Source organism: Eleutherodactylus coqui, chromosome 1 (genome assembly GCF_035609145.1).
Source record: "Eleutherodactylus coqui strain aEleCoq1 chromosome 1, aEleCoq1.hap1, whole genome shotgun sequence".
In the NCBI taxonomy this organism is placed as follows: domain Eukaryota; kingdom Metazoa; phylum Chordata; class Amphibia; order Anura; family Eleutherodactylidae; genus Eleutherodactylus; species Eleutherodactylus coqui.
The window spans coordinates 353335919-353357184 of NC_089837.1; the positions used below are offsets into that span (position 1 = coordinate 353335919).

At 43.1% G+C, this 21266-nt stretch overlaps 1 protein-coding gene across 2 annotated transcripts in view; it reads left to right on the forward strand.

Annotated features, from left to right (window-relative positions):
- The window catches only part of EIF5B (eukaryotic translation initiation factor 5B), a 59907-nt gene that overhangs the window by 11433 nt on the left and 27208 nt on the right, over positions 1 to 21266 (forward strand). Inside the window, exons 2-9 of one of the 2 annotated variants that reach the window (XM_066577107.1) lie at positions 2183 to 2299; positions 5191 to 5272; positions 6012 to 6645; positions 9930 to 10141; positions 12793 to 12943; positions 14128 to 14226; positions 14992 to 15081; positions 16392 to 16442. In XM_066577107.1, the coding sequence (XP_066433204.1) occupies positions 2183 to 2299; positions 5191 to 5272; positions 6012 to 6645; positions 9930 to 10141; positions 12793 to 12943; positions 14128 to 14226; positions 14992 to 15081; positions 16392 to 16442 (1436 nt within the window). The remainder of the gene's footprint in view (positions 1 to 2182; positions 2300 to 5190; positions 5273 to 6011; positions 6646 to 9929; positions 10142 to 12792; positions 12944 to 14127; positions 14227 to 14991; positions 15082 to 16391; positions 16443 to 21266) is intronic. The other variant, XM_066577115.1, reaches the window with a different exon arrangement.

The window sequence follows — 21266 nt, forward strand, 5'->3', positions numbered from 1 at the left end:
TGATCTATCAAAGCAACATATTTTTTACCCTGCACGGTGAACCTCGTCAGCAGAAAAATAAAGAACTGCATTTTTTTTTGGTCACCCCCTTTCCAAGAAAAAATGTAATAAAAAGCAATGAGAAAATCGTATTTACTCCAAAATGGTACCAATAGAAGCTACAGGACGACCCACAAAAAATGAGCCCTCACACAACTATGTTGACGGATAAATAAAAAAGTATTGTAGTAATTGTACTGGTGCATTATGTCTCCACCGGAAGTATGGATGGAGACGGCTTAGCCGGGTTGAGATAGAGGGTACGGCCAGTTGACGCCTACAGGAGGTTATTGGCTGATGCAGGCTGTCACTTTACCCGCTGGTCTCCTATTCCCGCTCCTGACAGTATCCTATCTCAACTGGCATCTCCCCTTTGCTACTCATCTCCCTTGCCGACCCTGCTGGTGTGAGTGTGCTATCTGTGCTCCCGACCCACTACCCACCCCGCTGTCACAGTCCCCGGCACCCTCCCATCTCCGCTCTCCCCATGTCCTGCTATGTCTCTGCTGTCACTGTGCTCACCGGTGTGCTTCTATCGATGGATGCATGGCTTGATCCGCGCGGCGGCTTGACAGTCCCCGGTAGCCTCCCGTGTCCTCTCCCGATGCACTGTGCTCCCTGCTCCGCTGTCACTGTTTTCTCTACCGGACTCCAATTCTGCCAATCAGCAGCTAGGGCCGTGGCAGGGGCGTTACCTCCAGCTAAGCCCTGACCGATAGAATAAAGTTATTGGAAGTTGTCTGAATTTTTTTTTCATTTCATTCCACTTTTAAAAGTTTGTCAATACTTTATATGGTACATTTAAACAGTACCATTGAAAAATACAAATTGTCCTACAAAATAGATCGTAATTTGTACCCGTGAGTTTGAAGGAAAAATCGAAATTTCATGCCTTTCAATGTCTGCGTGTTGCCACAGATCCTCCACATGGACGGCAGTCACAGATTCCGCAATTACAATCCATTCATGTGAGAACAACACCCCACCTCCTCCCCGTCTTAGTTTATGGTGCTTTGGACACGTGACAGGTTCCGTTTAAATTTGTGGGGGTCTCAGAAAACCCTTTTAAATCTGTGTGTATTTTTTAGTGACAGCATGGAAAAGCAATTTTTGCTGAGTTTGGGAAGTTCCCTTTCTGATTCAATCACTTGCAACCTTCTGGAATTGCTATATAAAGAGAGGCAGGGCTTCATCGTCAGCTCCTGACTAGCAGTGGAAGAAATGCCGTCCTTGCACAAAGTTTTGCTCGTGGATCGAATGGAGGAGTTGTCTGTTTTTGTCTGTACATTACTTGAATTTATTTAATTCCACACACTTTGTTGCATGTTTTGTTAGCTATTGCTTCATATTATCTCTTTTTCTGTACTATTTTATACTGATGTTGTCTTGTTAGTGGCTGTTCTGTTACAAAGATTGTTTGATTCTCAAAACCAGGAAAAGTGTGTGTATATGTGTGTGTATATATATATCTAGTGTGTTTAGGTTCTCTTTCTAGTTTAGGCTTAAAAATGTAGATACAAAATACTGTGAAAGTCAACTAGAAGTTATCAGGCAGCTGCTCCCCTTGTGTGATTAGTTTTGGTAGTAAATTGATAAAAGGCACGTCGTTTTTGTCTGCCGGTGGCGCGAATCAGTGGGCTGCATCTGAACTTGCCTATGTTACCTGTGGCCAGAAATGCTTCTTCCCCCTTGTATGTACCGTGATGCTACTTGTCCTCTTCCAGGGAGCAGATTTGATTCATTTACATTTTGCATTTGCTTGCTTATGCAGTGCATTTGCTGGGACGGCGATCGTTGTGCTCCCTGCTTTTTTGAGTGGTTTTAGCTTAGGTGACACATTTTTCTTATTTCTCTTCCGTTTTCCCCTTGGTTCATGAGTCTTCTCTTAACTTCCTATCCATTTCCGTTCTTGCCTTGTGTTCTTGACTTTCTTCTATTGGTAGAACACCGTAATTATCCTTCTTATTCAAGTAATAGTACATTTGTGTGATACTGTTTCCTAGTTTTCCATGTTTCATAATATGTTGTGTATGCTAATTTCTATATAAATCACAGTAATCCATTTTTATTTCGTGACCCCCAAAAACCAAAGGAAGTTGAATACGAATCTCATACTAAAAAAATGTTTTTTTGTTTTCTTCAGTGGTAAGGACGATGTTGACCTCGACGCCCTCGCTGCAGAGATAGAGGGAGCTGGAGCTTCCAAAGAGCCAAAGGGTAAAGCGAAAAAGAAGACTGCCAAGAAAAGACAAGATTTTGAGTGAGTTTCATTATATTATATGCTTTTTGTGTTATGCTGTAACCGTGTCAGACTAGTGTCTTCTGTTAGGGTGTTCTCACCAGTAAGGTGTTGAATTCTGAAGAGTGTATTGATATAACTAGTCAGTGAAAGCAATTAAAGAATGTTATTAATTGCTCCTATTCATTGATTCCTTGATGGCTACATGTTGTTTTTCTGTGGTTACGCTGACAGTAAGCTTAAAAAGGGGGAAGAGGGAAACAATGGACCCCCTGATCTTAAAGGGGTTGTCCCGCGCTGAAACGTTTTTTGTTTTTTTTCAATAGCCCCTCCGTTCGGCGCGAGACAAACCCGATGCAGGGATAAAAAAAACAAACCAGATAGTACTTACCCGAATCCCCGCGGTCCGGCGTCTTCATACTTACCTTGTGAAGATGGCCGCCGGGATCTTCACCCTCGGTGGACCGCAGAGCTTCTGTGCGGTCCATTGCCGATTCCAGCCTCCTGATTGGCTGGAATCGGCACACGTGACGGGGCGGAGCTACGAGGAGCTGCTCTCCGGCACGAGCGGCCCCATTCAGCAAAGGAGAAGACCGGACTGCGCAAGCGCGTCTAATCGGGCGATTAGACGGCACCATGGAGACGGGGACACTAGCAACGGAACAGGTAAGTGAATAACTTCTGTTTGGCTCATAATTAATGCACGATGTACATTACAAAGTGCATTAATATGGCCATACAGAAGTGTATAACCCCACTTTGTTTCGCGGGACAACCCCTTTAAGCCCTCCAATGATCAGCAAGTTTATCCCCCTATCCTGTGGATAAGGAATAGCTTGTGCTAATCCTGGTGCAACCGCTTTAAAGTGTCAACACTTTTGCACTGATATTTTTTTTATTTTGTTTTATTTTGTTTTATTTTTTTTTACTGTTCATTTGCCATCTAAATACAAAATTAATGGGGTGTTCCCACCTCAGTCATGCCATTTTCCTCCCACTGGCTTTCTGCATCTAGGTTGTAAGAGCTGACTGAGTTTTACGGAAACAGCTGGGCTCCTTTTGCTATGTAGTTTGCATAACTCCCACAGAAGGGAATGCTGTGCTACTTACGTAACTCCCATTCACTTCTATGAGTTTATGAAAATTGTGTAGCACAGGGAGCTTGGCTTTCTCTGTAACACCGGACCACCTCTTGGAGACTAGGTGTGGCAGCCAGCAGTAAGAGTGGTGGGACCAAGGTAAGAATACCCCTTCAAACTATATTTCATCACACTTTCATTTTGCTGCGGTAGGATTTGTGCAAGTCCTTCACAAGGCTGACTTTACTGCTGAAACTGGCATACATCTGGCAGCACACTCCTCCTGGTTGTGTGACTCTACCCCTCCCTCCTGATAGATAGAACAGCAGGGAGGGGAGGAAGTTGTACTGGCAGAGAAAACTATTAGAGAAGAAAGAGGACCCAGAGTCCGCAGGGGGAGAGATTACACAAGCTATGTAGTGAGAGAGAGGGGAGAACCTACAGCAGAATCTGTGGGGCGAGATCACACAGGCACCTTCTGAGAGGAGAGATCTTACACGCTCTTTTTAGCCTCATGTATACATGAAGATGTCCCTCATGGGCGGTAACAGAAGGATGATGTACAGGAATAAAATAATTCTGATATGGGAGATAATGAAGACAGCAATATCCAGAATTCGCATGCTGCATGTATTACTTGGATGGACAAGGCCTTACAAGAAAAGTATGAAATTAAGTGCAGGTTGCAATATTCATATCGGTGGATCTGAAAATAGTTTAAGTAGTGAAGTTTCTAGACTGAAACTTGGAAAGGTATTCCGGAGAGCGGGCATTTTGTCAGGTTTTCACCCAGAGCCCAGCATGTGTCTAAACACGCCTAGCTGTGTAAACTGCTGCCGCCACATTCCATTGTTCTCCTGGCGGCTCGTGTAAACGTGCCGCGGGGAGAACATCCTGCAGTCTATTAAAAGATGAACGAAATACATTCAAATGGAATGTATTTTCTCAGTCTTTCAGCAGCTGAACGATGGATTTTATGTGAACTTAAATCCATCCTTCAAACAAAAACTGCACAATGCCCGCATTTACATGTAACGATCAGTCATTTTCGGCCATTTGGACGAATTTTGACCGATAATTGTTGCATGTAAAAGGGCCTTTATACATACTTTCCCCCGGAGTCAGTGCTGGAAGCCACCACTCACTCACTGCATTGAGCAGCATTGTTAAGTAGTCCGTCCATTATAAAATTAGAATGGGCGGACTACTTAACAGTAGGGCTCAATGCATTGAACGGCAGATTCCAGCGCTAACATCAGGGGAACGACTGAGAAGGTAAGTATAAAACTTACATCCCCGGACTCAGCAGGTCACCTACTTTCAGCCTATAAACGTAGCTTATAGGGCTAAAGGTAGGTGACAGATTCTCTTTAAGCTGGTCTACTAATAATATTTTTTAATTGGTGCAAGCTGTTTTTCAATCCATTTGTTTCCATCATGGCATTACCAGGAACTTAACTTTATCTTCAGTTTAATGTCTATGGAAATAGTGTCCTATGAATATGCAGAGATTTTAATAGAGAACTAAAGGGATTTTCCCATCTTATAAAGTCATGGCATATTTCTAGGATATGCTATCACTTTAGGATAGAAGGTTCAACCTCTGAGACCCCAACCATGATGCACAGCAGTGCTGCCAGCCACTGAATGTACAGTTCAATGGAGCCATGCTTGAGTTCTCTGTATAGCAGATGGCACGGGTGCTGCTGTGCAGGGTAAAACAGTGAAGCAGATGCAGCATTAAGCAAAGGACTGTGCTCCCTTCTTTTTCAGCATCTGTTGGGGTCCCAGGGGTCACCATGGAATTAACAAGATTCTCTCATTCTTTTGTAGTCCAGATGATATTCTGAGAGAGCTTGAGGAACTGTCGTTGGAAAATCAAGGAGGAAAATCCAATAAAGATTCTGCACAAAAGGTTTGTTTCTAATACTTTTGGGGGGATACTACTAAGGCTTAAAACTTAGTGGGGTGAAATGTTGCCATGTGGAAGAGTGTGTACACTTAGGCCTCATGTCCACTGGGAAATTATATTCATCAAATCCGCTCGGTTCACCCGCACGTGAAATCCACATATCCGCATCCCATAGGAAAGCATTGACCATTCGCAGTTAATTAAATAAAGTCAATTAAAGTGCATCTGCTGCGGAAATCTGCGCGGGCCATATTTTCCCCGTTGACATGAGGCCGAAGGGTGCCTGTTAACGGGCGTTTTTGGATTGCGTTCCCCGCGACGATAATCCAGCCGCGAGGAAAGCAATGCACGGTTTCCATCGCATTGCTATGGAAAACACAGCCCCCCTGTCCACGAGCGGAGAGTCATTGCGATTCTCCGCTCGTGTCCGACAATTCACAGCATGCTGCGAATTGCCGCTATTCTTTGCGTTCAGCCTATCTGTCAGATCTGCTCCCGGGCGGCGAAGATACGCCGCGGGATTTCGCAACGCAACGTGGACAGGCAGCCTTATTGTGCCGTGGGCATGATTGTGAATAATGAAACATTGTCTCTCCTGTCTGGATTTCGGATTACATGATGTTGCCAGCTGTTTGAGTACTTCAACTACACAAGTGCAGTGATGGTTGGACTTTATGCATAGCTGCAATATTTATTACTAGTAAATATGTGAAATATTTAACAAAGTTTATTTGGATTATAGAAACCAGAATTTGAGGAAACAGAAGCTATTCCTACAAAGCAAGAGAAGAAAAAGAAAGGACAGAAAGGCAAGAAAGCCAGCTTTGACGAAGATGAAGACTATAGTGATGAAATGGAAAGCAAGAGTACAAAACCTGGAAAAGAAAAGGCCAAAATTATGTCCGAGAGTGATGATGACGATGATAGTCATTTTAATAAAACTTCTAAAAAAGGTAAAGGCAAAAGTGAGACAACCAGTAAAAAGGCACAGCTCTTCGAGGAAGATAAAGATCACGGTAAGGAAAAGGTAGATATTCCTGGAGATAGTGATGAGGACTCTGATGACTTCAGCCGAGGTAAGAAAGGGAAGAAGAAAGAGCAAAAAGCCAAGCCTATTGCTAAACTCGATAGTGGCGATGAGGAAGGGGACTTTAAAATAAAGACTGCTGCTCAGAAGAAGGCAGAAAAAAAGGAACGAGACCGGAAGAAGAAAGAGGAGGAAAAGGCCAAACTCAGAAAGCAGAAGGAAAAAGAGCCTGATGGTCCTAAAAAAGACTCTGCCCACACAATTGTCCCTGAAAATGTTGCAGAAGATGCTGCGCCCACAACGGACAAAAAGCCTATAGTAGAAGCAGAGGCTGCAGAAGTAGATGATGGTATGTGTATATTTTTACTAAAAATACTACAATACTAGGCGACAGTAGCGGACCTTACTAAGTTACATGTTCGTTTTCAAATCGCTCCATATTGATTCACAGACACCATAATCTGATCCTGATCTATGGATATCTTACTAATTGTTAGTCATGAGCTGCATTGGTGACTGTGTTCTAACCTGCTTTGTCTGTGGGTGGGACAGCCCAAAGGTGTCATAGACAATAATCTAAAGATGATCAAAATAAGTGATTTTCAGCCAAAACAATTGTATAGGGGAAATTTAACACATGCAATCGTTTTGGCCAACCAGTAAAGCCCCATTTACAGTGAAAGGTTATCAGTCCAAAATCGCCTAAATGACAGTTTGAGTGACCGTTCCAAGAGATCATCTTTACATAACTATAAGTAGCTAATTAGCTACTTAAGAGTTAATGCAGGCGGAGCGGGATACCACCCACATGGCTCTGAGAACAAAGCAGCTGTTCTGTATCTGCCAACAGCTGCATTGTTCTCGGGCGCTTTCAGCTGGTGTCCCGTTGAGAACTGCCAGCGGGATTACCAGCGGAAAGAGTGCTATCAGCGCTGCCAGCTGAGAAAATCAGCACGCAGCGCTGAAGAGTCCTAGGGGATTTCTAGCTTGCTAGAAATCACTGATGAACGAATAGTGCACAATGGCAGCATGTTTAGACACAACGATAATCGCTCAAAAGACAACTTTTGAGCGATAATCGTTGTGTCTAAATGGACCTTAACAATCATTGTCTGGAAAGGAGTTAGTTATTTTTAAAGTGGTGATCCAAGATTTTTAAACTTTTTCCAAAAGACAAACTGCATAAAATAAAATAAAAATGGATAAAAACCCTATTCTTAAATTTCCCTCTGGTTCCAGAAGCTTCAGCAGTGATTGAGCACTCATGTGATCAGCCAATTACTACTGGCTCCAGCAGTTACATGTACTTAACCCCATCCCGCCCCATGACGTAAGGGTGCGTCATGGCAGCCTGGTACTTCCCGCAAAATGACGTACCCTTACATCATCGGGATAGCGCGGGTCAGTCATGATCTCGCGCTATCCCGCAGCGGGAGCCGGCTATCAGTGATAGCCGGCCTCCCGCTGTTAACCCCTTCCCTGCCGCGATCTAAGTAGATCGCGGCAGGGAAAGAGTTCACAGAGGGAGCGCGCTCCCTCTGTGTCTCCAGCTCGCTCTCGCAATGTTATCGCGAAAGCCTGGCCTGTCGCCATGGCAACAGGACGCCAGACGCTTATGATCCCTGTATAAGCGATAAGGCAGGGCAGTAGCGATCATAAGTGCTGTGCTGCAAGTCCGTCAGAGGGCCTCAAATGGTGTAAAAAAAAAAAGAAAAATGTAAAAAAAACCCCTTTTTTGTGCTTTTTCTAATAGCATAAAAAAGGTTTAAAAAAAATTAAAATGGGACATATTTGGTATTGACGCGTCCGTAACGACGTGTACAAAAAGTTGAACACTCTTTATTTTGTACGGCAAAAAAAGTTTAACAAATCGCTAAAAAACAGAGGCAAAATGCTAATTTTTAGCATTTTGCCTCCCAAAAAATGCAATAAAAGTAATCAAAGTCGTATATTCCCCAAAATGGTGCCAATAAAAAATACAGCTCGTCTCGCAAAAAATAAGCCCTCACAGAGCTCCGTACATAGAAAAATAAAAATGTTACAGGACTTTGAATGCAGCGATAGAGAAAAAAAATTTCTACAAAAAGGGGTTTTCATTGCAAAAAATGGAAAAACAAAAAAAATATGAATTTTGGTATTGTTGTAATCGTACCAGCTCGCTGAAAAAATTTTGTGTGTCATTTATGCTGCATGATTAACGCTGTAAAAAAAAAAAAAAATGTATGGCAGAATTGATGTGTTTTCTCTCCCTGCTATCATAAAAAAAAAAATTACAGTTTTACGATATAGTCTATGTACCCAAAAGGGGCACCGATTAAAAACTACAGCTCGCCACGCAAAAAACAAGCCCTTATACAGCCGCATCGTCGGAAAAATAAAAAAGTTATGGCTTTCGAAAAATGGAGATGAAAATCTGCCAAAAATCGTTGCGTCCTTAAAGGGGTTGTCCCGAGGCAGCAAGTGGGTCTATACACTTCTGTATGGCCATAATAATGCACTTTGTAATATACATTGTGCATTAATTATGAGCCATACAGAAGTTATAAAAAGTTTTTTACTTACCTGCTCCGTTGCTAGCGTCCTCGTCTCCATGGTGCCGACTAATTTTTGGCCTCCGATGGCCAAATTAGCCGCGCTTGCGCAGTCCGGGTCTTCAGCAGTCTTCTATGGAGCCGCTCGTGCCAGAGAGCGGCTCCGTGTAGCTCCGCCCCGTCACGTGCCGATTCCAGCCAATCAGGAGGCTGGAATCGGCAGTGGACCGCACAGAAGAGCTGCGGTCCACGAAGACAGAGGATCCCGGCGGCCATCTTCAGCGGTAAGTATTGAAGTCACCGGAGCGCGGGGATTAAGGTAAGCGCTCCGGTAAACTTTCTTTACTTCCCTGCATCGGGGTTGTCTCGCGCCGAACGGGGGGGGGGGGGGGGGGGGGGGGTTGAAAAAAAAAAAACCCGTTTCGGCGCGGGACAACCCCTTTAAGCCCAAAATAGGCCATGTCCTTAAGGGGTTAAACAACACTTGACCATTGAAGCCAATGATAAGCTGTAGCGGTTATCTGAGTGATGAACGTGTGTCATCGCTGCTTGAGCGTCTGGGACCACGGCAGCCGACTGGAGGGTGGGATATTTAGAAGATGAATAATGTTTTATTTTCTTGTATGGCGTAATTTACTCTGGAAGCGTTTAAGAAATCTCAGACCTTCCCTATAGGTTTTTGGCCAGTAGTCTCTAGTACCTCAATGTATATCGTTCAGTTGGCTGTACACGAATGATTGTTCTGTGAAAGAAAGTTCCGACTGTGTAAAATTATTTGTCTAATGAAAAATAGTTTATCCTTCGCGCAGTATCTTGAATCGCACTTGGCCAGGTTGTATGCCCATACTGACTAAAATGTGTATGGCTGTGTCTGTGAAACGATCATTCAGCAGCCAGTTGTTGGGAAATCAACCTACTTGTATCTAATGTGTGTGGCCACGTTCAATCTGATGAATTATTAGATTTACAGTATGTACTGCAGGTCTCCTGCTAGCTCTACAATGCATTATGAACACGTTTCATGCCGTGTGATGGCATGTGTGCTCCTAGCCGTATGCCTTGATGCTTGAAAACATATTTTTAGTAATTGTATCTTGTACAGATGATGATTTTGACAAAAAGAAAAAAGACAAAAAGAAAAAGAAAGGGGAGAAAGAAGAGAAGGAGAAAAAAAAGAAAGGTCCTAGTTCAGCCACAGTGAAAGCCATGCAGGAAGCTCTTGCTAGGATGAAGGAGGAGGAAGAACGACTTAAAAGAGAAGAGGAAGAGCGACTGAAACGGCTAGAAGAGCTGGAAGCCAAGCGTCTGGAAGAGGTACTTTTAATTGTTTTCTACATTAATCCTTTCTATTTCCCCACTGGCACTGCTTCTGTGCTGCAAGAGGAAGCTGGGAATACCTGACTACCCTGTGCTAAGCCGTGTCCTTAACTCTGATGGAAGTGAATCGGAGTTGGGTAGAGGAGTAGCACAGCCAGGTACACTCTTTCTGCATATCAGAAGTTGCACAAATAGCATAGCTTGCTGTGCAACTCTGTTTACTTAATTCCAATTTACTTCTTTGGAAGTTAAGGTGGTAATATTCTTTCTCTAAAACCCAACCACCTCTTCAAGCCTAAATGAGGTGGCCAGCAAGAGGAGAGCAGAGGGACCGGGGTGGAAATACCCCTTCAATCCTATTACATCATTTTTGTTGACAGATAGTTATCAAGCGGACGGGGACTTTATGTTGAGCTAGATGGTATTATTACTCACTATGATAATGGAAGGTAAGGAAGGATGCAGTGTACCAGTCAAGTTTCTACTATGAGCTCCAAGAGGGAGCTACCTTACATTGAAGGTTGAGCTGGAATCAAGGATGTGGCTGCGCTTATTTTCTTTCCTATCGTGTTACCTCTGTCAAGTGGCAACATTTTAATCGTTCTTTCACTGCTCACCCAATTGAGCTCCATGTTGTATTTAAAAAAACTCCTTCATAAATACTCTCTTAGAAGATGTTAATGAGTGTTTCAGCTTGTAGAGACCCTTCATAATTGCTAGAGCGTTTTGTCCTTTTATCTTCTACCAACCTAAGGCTGCCTTCCCACGAACGGATTTCCGCCGCGTAATTCGCAGCGGAAATCCGCTGTGTTGTCCGCAGCTATTATGTTCTATTGAACCTAATAGCTCAGTGCTCACGGTGCGGAATTCCGCACCGTGAATTCACCCATCCTCACCCGCGGCATGCTCTATTTGCCGCGGGTGTACGTGCGGCCGGCTTCCATTGCAGTCAATGGAAGCCGTCCGTTCACGCTATCTTCCGCTGTAGCACAGCGGAAGATAGCGTGAAAACGCTTCCCCGCCCACCACCGGCGCGTCATGTGACGCGGCCGGGCGTGTCACGTGACGCGGCGGAGGTGGGTGGGGAAGCGTCATGCGGGAGTGAGGATGCCGGATCCGCAGGTTAAGTATGGGGTCTCCTGGGGGGCGCCGTGACGGGCTCCGCCACGGAATTTCGCGGCGGAGCCCGTCACGGCCGTGTGCAGCCAGCCTTACATATTTTTTTTGTTTTTTAAAGCAATGCTGCTACGCGGTCATACAGTATTCCACACCACACTTTATTTAGTGTCCATCACTTGAAATGGAATCTGTCACCATCTTTTATGCTGCTTATGGTAGTGACAGGCACACTAATTACAGTGGTATGTCTGGTGTACCTACTTGTTTAGTAGTTTGTCTGAAACATACATTTTTAGTAGCATCAGCCACCCATAAAGGTCTTCAGTATTCATTAGCTGTGGCTATCCCTGCTTACCCATAGGGCTAATCATGCCCACTCCAGGCAATTTATAGCGGTCTTCCAAAGAACAGTAATATGAAGATGAATCAATGATTGATGCAATTCTCACCTTGTTTTTTTGTTTTTTTTTGAAACAATAGTTTATTGAATTTTTGACAATATTTTCATTACAGGAAACAACGGATTATTTCAATATATGCATATGGATTAATAAAATCAAGTTACATTATTTAAATTGAAACAGATCAGAACAGTTTTAAAGTAAAATGAAATAATAAACAAATTGGTCAAGTTATGATTTCACAAATTACGTACAGTAATTATGCAATGATCTCAGTAGGTCAAGTGCAGACTAAATGTTGTTAGAGTATTCTGTAATCTGGGGATATAAGCATTTTTTTTTAAAGTGTAAATAGAAAAATGTTTATAGGTTGGATTTAACTATAAACAATATTTCTTATCCATTGCATTGGAAGACAAAGCTGAAGACCAAGAGTGGTATAGCTACTGCCATAGGAGGCAGACACTAAGCAAAAAGTGTTAGCTCCTCCTACCAACTTTACCTCTCCTGCAGGTACCAAGCTAACTAATTTTAGCTTGGTATCTGTAGGAGACAGACCTCCTCCCTTCATTGGACTTCAGTTTTCACCTTCATATCTCTTGGGAATACAAGACTGACATTAGACTCCTTGTTATCCCACCGAGTAGAGCAATCAGACTGGGGCTAACCACACTGAGGAGCAGCCCGACCCTGAGAAGACAAAAAAGCACTGTCAATGTTTACCCGCCAGCTGTAGGGGCCCTCACATTGTAGCACTCCCTTAATTCTCAAAGATAGGGGAGCACTGGGGCGCACACTGCTGGAGACCTGGAGCTGTTTTATAGGCAGAAAGATATTTCTCTCTGGTGGGTTAGGTATTCACTTAGTTCTTTCTGCTTTTCCCTTGCCATGCATGACCCTTCCCGTGGTAGATCCCAGAAGCGGACTAAGTCTCCTCACTCTTCCAGCTCCGTCTTATAATAAAAAATCTCTGCCTTGTAGATTTGCTGTTTATATGCACTTGTAAAATTAATCTGGCGCAACATTATGACTTTTGCAAATCTGAAGTTTTTCATACTAAAGTTTCATGGATAAAGGTAACAGACCGGCTTAGAAAACACTGATTTTGTTGTGTGATATTTTTCTTAGGAGCGACTAGAGCAAGAACGAAAAGAAAAAAAGAAGCAGAAAGAGAAGGAAAGGAAAGAACGCTTAAAAAAAGAAGGGAAGCTGTTGACAAAAGCTCAGAAGGAGGCCCGCGCTCGGGCTGTGGCTACACTGAAAGTCCTTCAAGCACAAGGTGGGTATTTACACTGCTGCAGAGGTTAATCACTTTGTCATTTGCAGTCTACTTTATTAGATTATGTAAATCGGCAAAATAATTTAATAACCTCTTACTAATATACAAAAATGAGGTTGTATCTTTCATGTTTCTTAATATTATGATGAAGAGGAATTATTCGCTGATGTTACATATCAGAATGCTACCTGTCAGCAGTCAATTGATGGTTAACTCCTAAAGGACACGGTTCTTTTGTGTCTTAAGGATGCTGTGATTTTATTTATTCATTTCATCTCTGTAATTCACATGCCTTATTTTTTTTTATTAGTTTTTCCATAGACAGCCATATGAGGACTTATTGTTTTTTGTGGGGAGATTTGTAATTTTTAATTCCACTACTTTGTGGTCCATATAACTTATTGGCTTTTTGTTGGAGGGAAGGAAAATTAAATTCTGGAATCAATTCTGTCATTATTCCTTTAGATATAGCGTGTCATCTTTTTATTTTTTATTTTTTGTCAGATTTAGGGAGCTTTCACACTAATGCAAATTTTTTTTCACAGGGTGCAGCAGAATTTGCTGCAGCAGAAATCTCCACCAAAATCTACATGTCTGAGGATTTTGATTAGGAGTTGCCAGCAAAATAATTCCATTTTTTATTCTATACCAAAATCTGCACGTTTAGACATTGCTATTTTGGAGCTGAATTTTTCGCAGGATGGCAAATTCTGCTGCATTCTGCTGAAAAATCCCATCTGCGTGAAAGGTCCCTAATACAAAAATAAGACAGAAAAACATCCTAGATGACTACATGTGAAACATAAAATGTAATGCGTGCTATCGGACAGCTCTATGACTGAGGTTGTAATGCACTTGCACGTGAGGTCTTCAGGTACAGTTTAGAAGCGGAATTATAATATCAAGTTTTATGATTGAAACCTGAAACTAAGTATCAAACTTTTCCATGTAGCAGTAGGATAAACCTCAAGAATCAAATTAATAGAGAGCCCTAATTACCCTAGTCCGACTCCAAAGTTTTGAGGATAGTTCAGTCTTCTAAGTGTAGATCACACATCATGCAGTATGTATTGCCTATCTAGGTGAGGATACCGTAGTAACATTGATTATCGTGAAACATTTCTTAATGAGCACATGCAGTATTTTCTTTGGTTCTTTCCTAAAATCTCTGTTTGCTGTGACAGGGGTTGAAGTGCCATCTAAAGAGTCTATGCCAAAGAAAAAGCCGATCTATGATGACAAAAAGAAAAAGAAGCCCCAACCACAGGCTCAAAATAAGGATGGTAAATTTCAACTGATCTTTAGTTTTTTTCTACTGATTATTTCATGTTTGTTATTTGTAAATCTTCTATTTTACATTGAGTACAGCAGAAGTACTGACCTTCATAACATAGTCCTTGTGTTAGAAAGCCTTAAAGGAGATGTCCCGCGCCGAAACGGTTTTTTTTTTTTTTTAAACCCCCCCCCCCGTTCGGCGCGAGACAACCCCGATGCAGGGGTTAAAAAACCCACCCGCACAGCACTTACCTGAATCCCGGCAGTCCGGCGTCTTCATACTCACCTGCTGAAGATGGCCGCCGGGATCCTCTGCCTTCGTGGACCGCAGCTCTTCTGTGCGGTCCACTGCCGATTCCAGCCTCCTGATTGGCTGGAATCGGCACGTGACGGGGCGGAGCTACACGGAGCCGCTCTCTGGCACGAGCGGCTCCATAGAAGACTACAGAAGACCCGGACTGCGCAAGCGCGGCTAATTTGGCCATCGGAGGCCGAAAATTAGTCGGCACCATGGAGACGAGGACGCTAGCAACGGAGCAGGTAAGTAAAAAACTTTTTATAACTTCTGTATGGCTCATAATTAATGCACAATGTATATTACAAAGTGCATTATTATGGCCATACAGAAGTGTATAACCCCACTTGCTGCCTCGGGACATCTCCTTTAAAGAGCCAATAATGCTTAAAAACTGTTTACTGAATATTGCATATTTTGTTGTATTATAAGATCTTTCTTTTGGAACAGAAAAATTAATACAAGGAATGTTTTGCAGAACCAATGGAGGCGAGTTCTCCAGTTGATGATGTTGCTGAATCTCCAGTGCTAGAAAAAGAAGAGCCCCCGTTGTGTGCAGAGCCTACCGGTGAGTGAGAGACCTCAAATTAATTTACCATATGTTCCTAGTTTTTCACCTAAAATTTTTGTAGCACATAATCTTACCTTTCTGTTAAGGTAAGTCACTATATGTATATAGATACTCCAGACATGCACTAAAACAGAACAAACAGGGTTTGTTGAGCGCAGTGTTAGAAACACAGCACTAAAATGCTCATCAGAGAAGCCCCATTAAAATCAATAGAGGGCCAGTACAGCGTTTTTAGAGGGTTTCGCAAACGCCCTCTAAAACATTGTAAAAACAGCCCGTGAGAGTGGCCTAACAAAAGCTAAAATTATCTGGAAGTGTCTATATCATCAAAATGTACTTTTTTGTTTTTGAGCTAGGTAGTGCAGTTAGCGCATAGGCAGCACCAAATAAATTTTTTCTTTTATTCCCTTACCTTTATTTCTGTTGAAAATTGAGTTTGTAATCTCTAATCTTCATATCTTCCTTTATGGTTAACGGCACTGCTATTCATTATGCCTCTTAATTGCTAGGCTCCAAAATGGTGTTGGAGGCATCAGCCTTGTCACTTCTGTAAGGCTGTGTTCACACTTGACATTTTTGGTGCGCTTATGAACCACAGCTAAAAAATACATTCGGTTTTCAAAAACCGCATCTTTTTTTAATAACATTTTTTACAGAAACAGCATGTGGTTCTTAAAACTGCATGCATTGTATTGTGGTTCAGAAAAGCACTAAAACCACACCAAAAACAGTGTGGCTGCGTTCACATGGGGCGTAATTGCTGCAGAATTTCCTTGCAGGCTTTCTGCATGGAAATTCCACCTGCGACTTTTTATCCTGGGATTAGCCAGCAAAGTGGACGAGATTTGCAAAAATCTCGTCCACACGCTACGGCCAAGGCACGCTGAAATTGATATGCGATGCAGAAGTCAAAGACGCAGCATGCCAATTCTTTCCCAGCTTCCGTGGCTGACACTCTCCTCTATGGTGAGAGGTGGCCGCAGCAGAATACAGGCAAAGCCGCTCCAAAATCCGTGGCGAAAGGCCGCGGGTTTTGAAGCTGCATTTCTCCCGCGGAAATCTCGTGGCATTTCCGTGCGGTCATTCCACAGGATTTCGGTCCTGTGTGACCTCAGCCTAAGTGTGAATGCAGTTTAAGAACAAGAATGTGAAGATCTGGAGTTATTAATTTGGGAAATTCCAGCAAGAGGTAAATTGTGCTGTGGTTGATATTGTCTCCCGTACATAATGTTAGCCTGATAGCTGTGGGTGTTAAACTGATTATTTTTTTATTCGCAAAACTGAAGTGTTTCTTACAAACTTTCCAGACATGTTTTTCCAGTTTGACTCTAATCAGGATAGTGGAACAGATAAAGAAGGTATTACATTACCATTTTGATGCATGGCTATATTTTTGTTTGTTGTGAGCTTTGCTTTTAATAGTCCTGTAGTCTTTTTAGCTATTAGCTTTCCTATAGTAATGTGTAAGCAGTCCCTTATTGTTTAGCATTCTGAAGACACCCCCTATCCTTACCTCATCCATATTTAGGCTAGGACTGCACTGATTTTTTTTTAACTTTTAGTGACTGATTTGAACTATTGAGCGATAGCTGCAGTCCACAAGATTGCATACGACTTGATGTATTGACTACAGCTGTAGCCTAAGGGTGAAGATGTTTTTTTTTTGTTTGTTTTTTTGCGTGCTTATGAGCGCAAAAAAAGCGCTCCTGATAGAACTATTGGTTCCCTATGTAGTGTTCACATGTTCGTCTTTTACAGGCGCAAAATACTTGCACCTGCAAAAGATAGGACATCCGTGCAGCGGCAAGCTCCGTGCTGCGCGTAAAATATCCCCGCAGGGAGTCCCCTCATCACTGAACACTGTGACAGCACTGTCAGTGTTCAGTGACAAGGGGACATGCCGTGGGGATGAAGGAATCCCTTGCCAGCACTGTGGCAGAGGATCGCGATCTTCTTCCATTGCTTTCAATGAGGCCAGCGCTGTAGCCGCCCCCTTTGAAAGCAATTGGGGATGCAGGCAACCCCCGCAGTGATTTTCAGGGAAGGGCTTGAAATAAGCCCTTCCCTGAAAATTATCACTAGCTGGTGTAAAAAATATATACTCACCTCTCCGCCACTGTTGGGGCTCCAGTGCGTCTTGTTGCTTGGTCCCCAGGATTCATTGAATTCAATGACTGGTCACAGTGCTCAGCCAATCACAGGCAGCGCTTCTACTGTCATTCAATGAATGGCTGAGTGCTGCCTGTGATTGCCTAAGCGCTCATTCAATCAGACACAGCCCTTTTAGGCGGCGGGGGTTTTTAAATCCCCGCCTGCTGAAAGAACTTAAGAACATTGCCGAGGACCAAGAGACAAGACGCGCTGGAGCCCCGACAGCGGTGGAGAGGTGTGTGTGTGTGTATGTATGTATGTATGTATGTATATATATATAATTTTTTTTTTTTTTTTTTTACACTAGGTAGGGATGATTTTCTAGGAAGGGCTTATATTTCAAGCTCTTCCCTGAAAATCACTGCGGGGGTTGCCTGCATATCATTGCTTTCAATGGGGTCAGTGGCTGTAGTGTCAGCCCCATTGAAAGTGATGGGCATGGAGCCATGGTCACACGCAATTTGCTAATGCGTGGAATGCTTTTTTTTTGTAGACATAGGTGCGCAAAAAAAAGTTCGTCTGACTGAGTCCTAAGGGTGTAATTACATGAGCACTAGCAATTGCTGGGCTGAACATGCTGTAATAGTACTCTAATGGTTAAAATCAATTAATGACATTAATCTGTGTAGCCCAGACTTAAAGCTTCATGGTTTGCATTTCAGACTTAGCAATTGTGCCACAGTTTTGCTATAGTTGTGGTAAATATCAGCATGACCACTATTTCCGAATATACCCTTTTACACATTCTCTTTGATGATTGTTTCTATTGCATAAAAACCCACCAGAGTGCAATAAATCTTCCAAAGTAAGTTTTGATGAGCATTGGTATTACATTGCTTCACAATGGGCATTTAGGCCTCATGTCCACGGGGAAAATCAGGCCCGCTACGGATTCTCCATGTAGAATCCGTAGCGGGTCCCTCCTGCCCCGTGGACATGAGCGCTGAAAATAGGAATAAATGAGAATAAACTCACCTCCCATCCGCTCCGTTTCTTCTCTTCGCTGCGGCGTCATCTTCTCTCGTCGCGGCCGGATCTTCTTTCTTCGGCTCGGCGGATGTGCATGACGACGTCGGTGACGTGCCCCGCGCATGCGCCGGGCCGAAGCAAAATGATCCGGCCGCGACTGAGAGAAGATGGCGCCGCGCCGAAGAGAAGAACCGGAGCGTGTAAGTAAAATAAGTGAAAATGGAGCATGGTCCAGATTTTTTCATGCTCCATTTTTAAAAAATCACTTTTATTGACGATCCGCGGGTATTTATCTACCCGCGGGTGGTCAATGCATCCCTATGGGGTGCGGATCCGCGGGCAGGAGAAGAGTTAAAATCCGCTGCGGATTTTAATTCTTATTTTCCCCGTGGACATGAGGCCTTAAAGGGGTGTTCCAATGTCAGAATTTCATGGTTGAGAAAGGAAACCTGTTTCTATACCACCTCGCGGGGTGTTACGGAAACTAACGACGCTATAGCCTTACTCTGTTTACGTAACATCCACTGCAGTGAATGGGTGTTCTGGAAACAATGTAGCCCAGCGCACTATGCTGTTTTCAGAACTCTCATTCACTTCAGTGGGAGTTACGTAAACCGCATTATTCTTTGCCCTATTTCTGTAGCAACCAGTGAGGTGGTCGGGGTACAACCGCGGGTTTCCCTTCTAAGCCATTAAATGCTGAAATAGGAAAACCAATTCAGCTTTTTCATTTTCTTTGACAGAGCAGCCACAGTGTTTAAATGTAACCATTAAGTTTAGACTCTACTTTTGCTCTGTTTTGTTTAAGCCCTATAGCTATGTACACATGTAGCGTATTTTCCACAACAGAAAATATCCTGCAGGTTTTGATGCGAATCTGCTCCATAATTTGTGTCAAAATTTGCATATTACATGAATATTTTGATGTGAATTTCACATCCACACAAATATCGTCAACATAAATTTGACATACTGTGGGTTTAAAATTTCACATATGTCAGCTCCACTGTGCATTCCATGCGGATCAGATCTGTTAAATTTGATCACCATGGCTTGTACTGTAAATGCTATGAATTTTCCATGCTGAAAATCTGCAGCATTTGCACCCAGTGTGAGCATGACCTTGGGCTAATTAAAAGGGCAGTATTTTGATCAGCATTTTGGTTCAGTTCTTGTAATTCAAAACCAGGGGTGGTACCTAGCCTGAAATCACTTCTATCACCTGTTTTAGAAAAGATCCCCCCAAAAAATGTATCTTTTTTTTTTTTGTCATCCGAATGTTTTCTTTGGACTGTCACAGAAATCTCTCCAGCACATTATTTGCATACTAGGTCACCCTGAGGGCTTATTCACACGTCCATATCTTGGCTGGGTTTCACACCCAGCCGATATACGGTGTCCCTTTCTGCAGGGGAAGGAGGCGGGCCGGGAGCACTGCACTGAGCTCCTGCCTCTCTCCGCCATTTCTCTGCCCTTCACCACTATTTGGCGAGGGGCGGAGAGGGGGCAGGAGCTCTGTGCCTCCTCCCCCTGCAGGAAGGGACACCGTATATCGTCTGGGAGTGAAAACCCGGCTGATATACGGACATGTGAATAAGCCCTCAAGTCCATATTCTATGTAGTGAAGGCTACACTGGTTGCCGGACTTCATGTCTGTCTAGACTATTGGTCGACTATGATTTCAGATGCTATGTGGCCTGAAGCTTTACTAAAGGCATGCACAATGGATTTACAGATTCTAAGAATTTAATCACTGCATGCTTGTAGTTTTAAAAAAATGTAAAAAAAATTTTTGACTGGTTGCTTTTGTTTTTTTCTCACCTCTTAATACAGTCAGCATGAATGGATTTTTCTATCTATACTTTAACTCTCTTCTCTAGCCTCTTCTGACGTAAAACAGTTTATTTGAGGGGGAAGTATCTGTAGTTAAAGGTCTCTTCACACGGGACGACTGTCGGGCAGACTATGCCCGACACTCGTCCCTGTGTTTCCGTGCTCCTGCACAGGAGCTAGCATACCAGGCTGGTTCACGGAGGGGGGCGAGGCAGTGCAGGAGATTTCTCTTTTCTCCCTCCCCTCCATTCACATAACACAGCGGCTATTCGCTACTGATCGGCGGCTGTTCGCTACTGATCGGCGGCTGTTCGCTACTGATCGGCGGCTGTTTAAACTGAACAATTAGCTCATCGTCCATCGTTTATGTAGCATAAAAGATCAGCGATGAGCTCATCGCTCAGTTTAAACAGCCGCCGTTCAGTACTGAGCAGCCGCTGTGTTATGTGAATGGAGGGGAGGGAGAAGAGAGAAATCTCCTGCACTGCCCCGCCCCCTTGCTGGAGTGCAGAGACACAGGGACGAGTGTCAGGCATCGTTTGCCCGACAGTCATCCTGTATAAAGGGACCTTTACACTGAACTGTACCAGCAACATAACTTATTTATTGAAAATCAGTTAAGATAAAGATACAAAACTGGTCTAATTGACCACATCAGAAATTAATTAAATGCTGGTGTTGCAGGAAAAAAATGCAAAAGTCTGACTATGGGCGTAGAGTAAAAAAATTAACTGCCTGGGATACGTGCTGTGAAACTAGGGTAGTCTTCTCACAGAGTCGCCCCATTTTCAGGGTAGATGCCCTGTTCCACCTACCGGCGATGACAGGATTTAGGTCACTTGCTCTATATATTGTATACCCCCCATTCCTCCCTAACGGTAAGCATTTGGAGAGAGTTAAAAAAAAAAATCATGGCTAAGGGTTTTGTAGTTTACTTGTGCGCTCACAATGATTAAATACTGGTGTATGTGCATCTTTGCTTTTATTGATGGCTTCAGTAGTTTCTAGGTTGCCCACCTTTGCTCTTACCTGATTGCATAATAACTGATAATTTCACATTCCTGTACTGGATCATACCACTACTACTGCTGATCATATCTGACTCACATGTGTAATCATATGGCTTTAGAAATAAGGCTGTTATGGGGAACACATAAAAATTTAGTCATGGAAATGGTAAAAATGGCAAGCATGGAGATGTAAATATCTTGGTATCTATAGAAACTTAA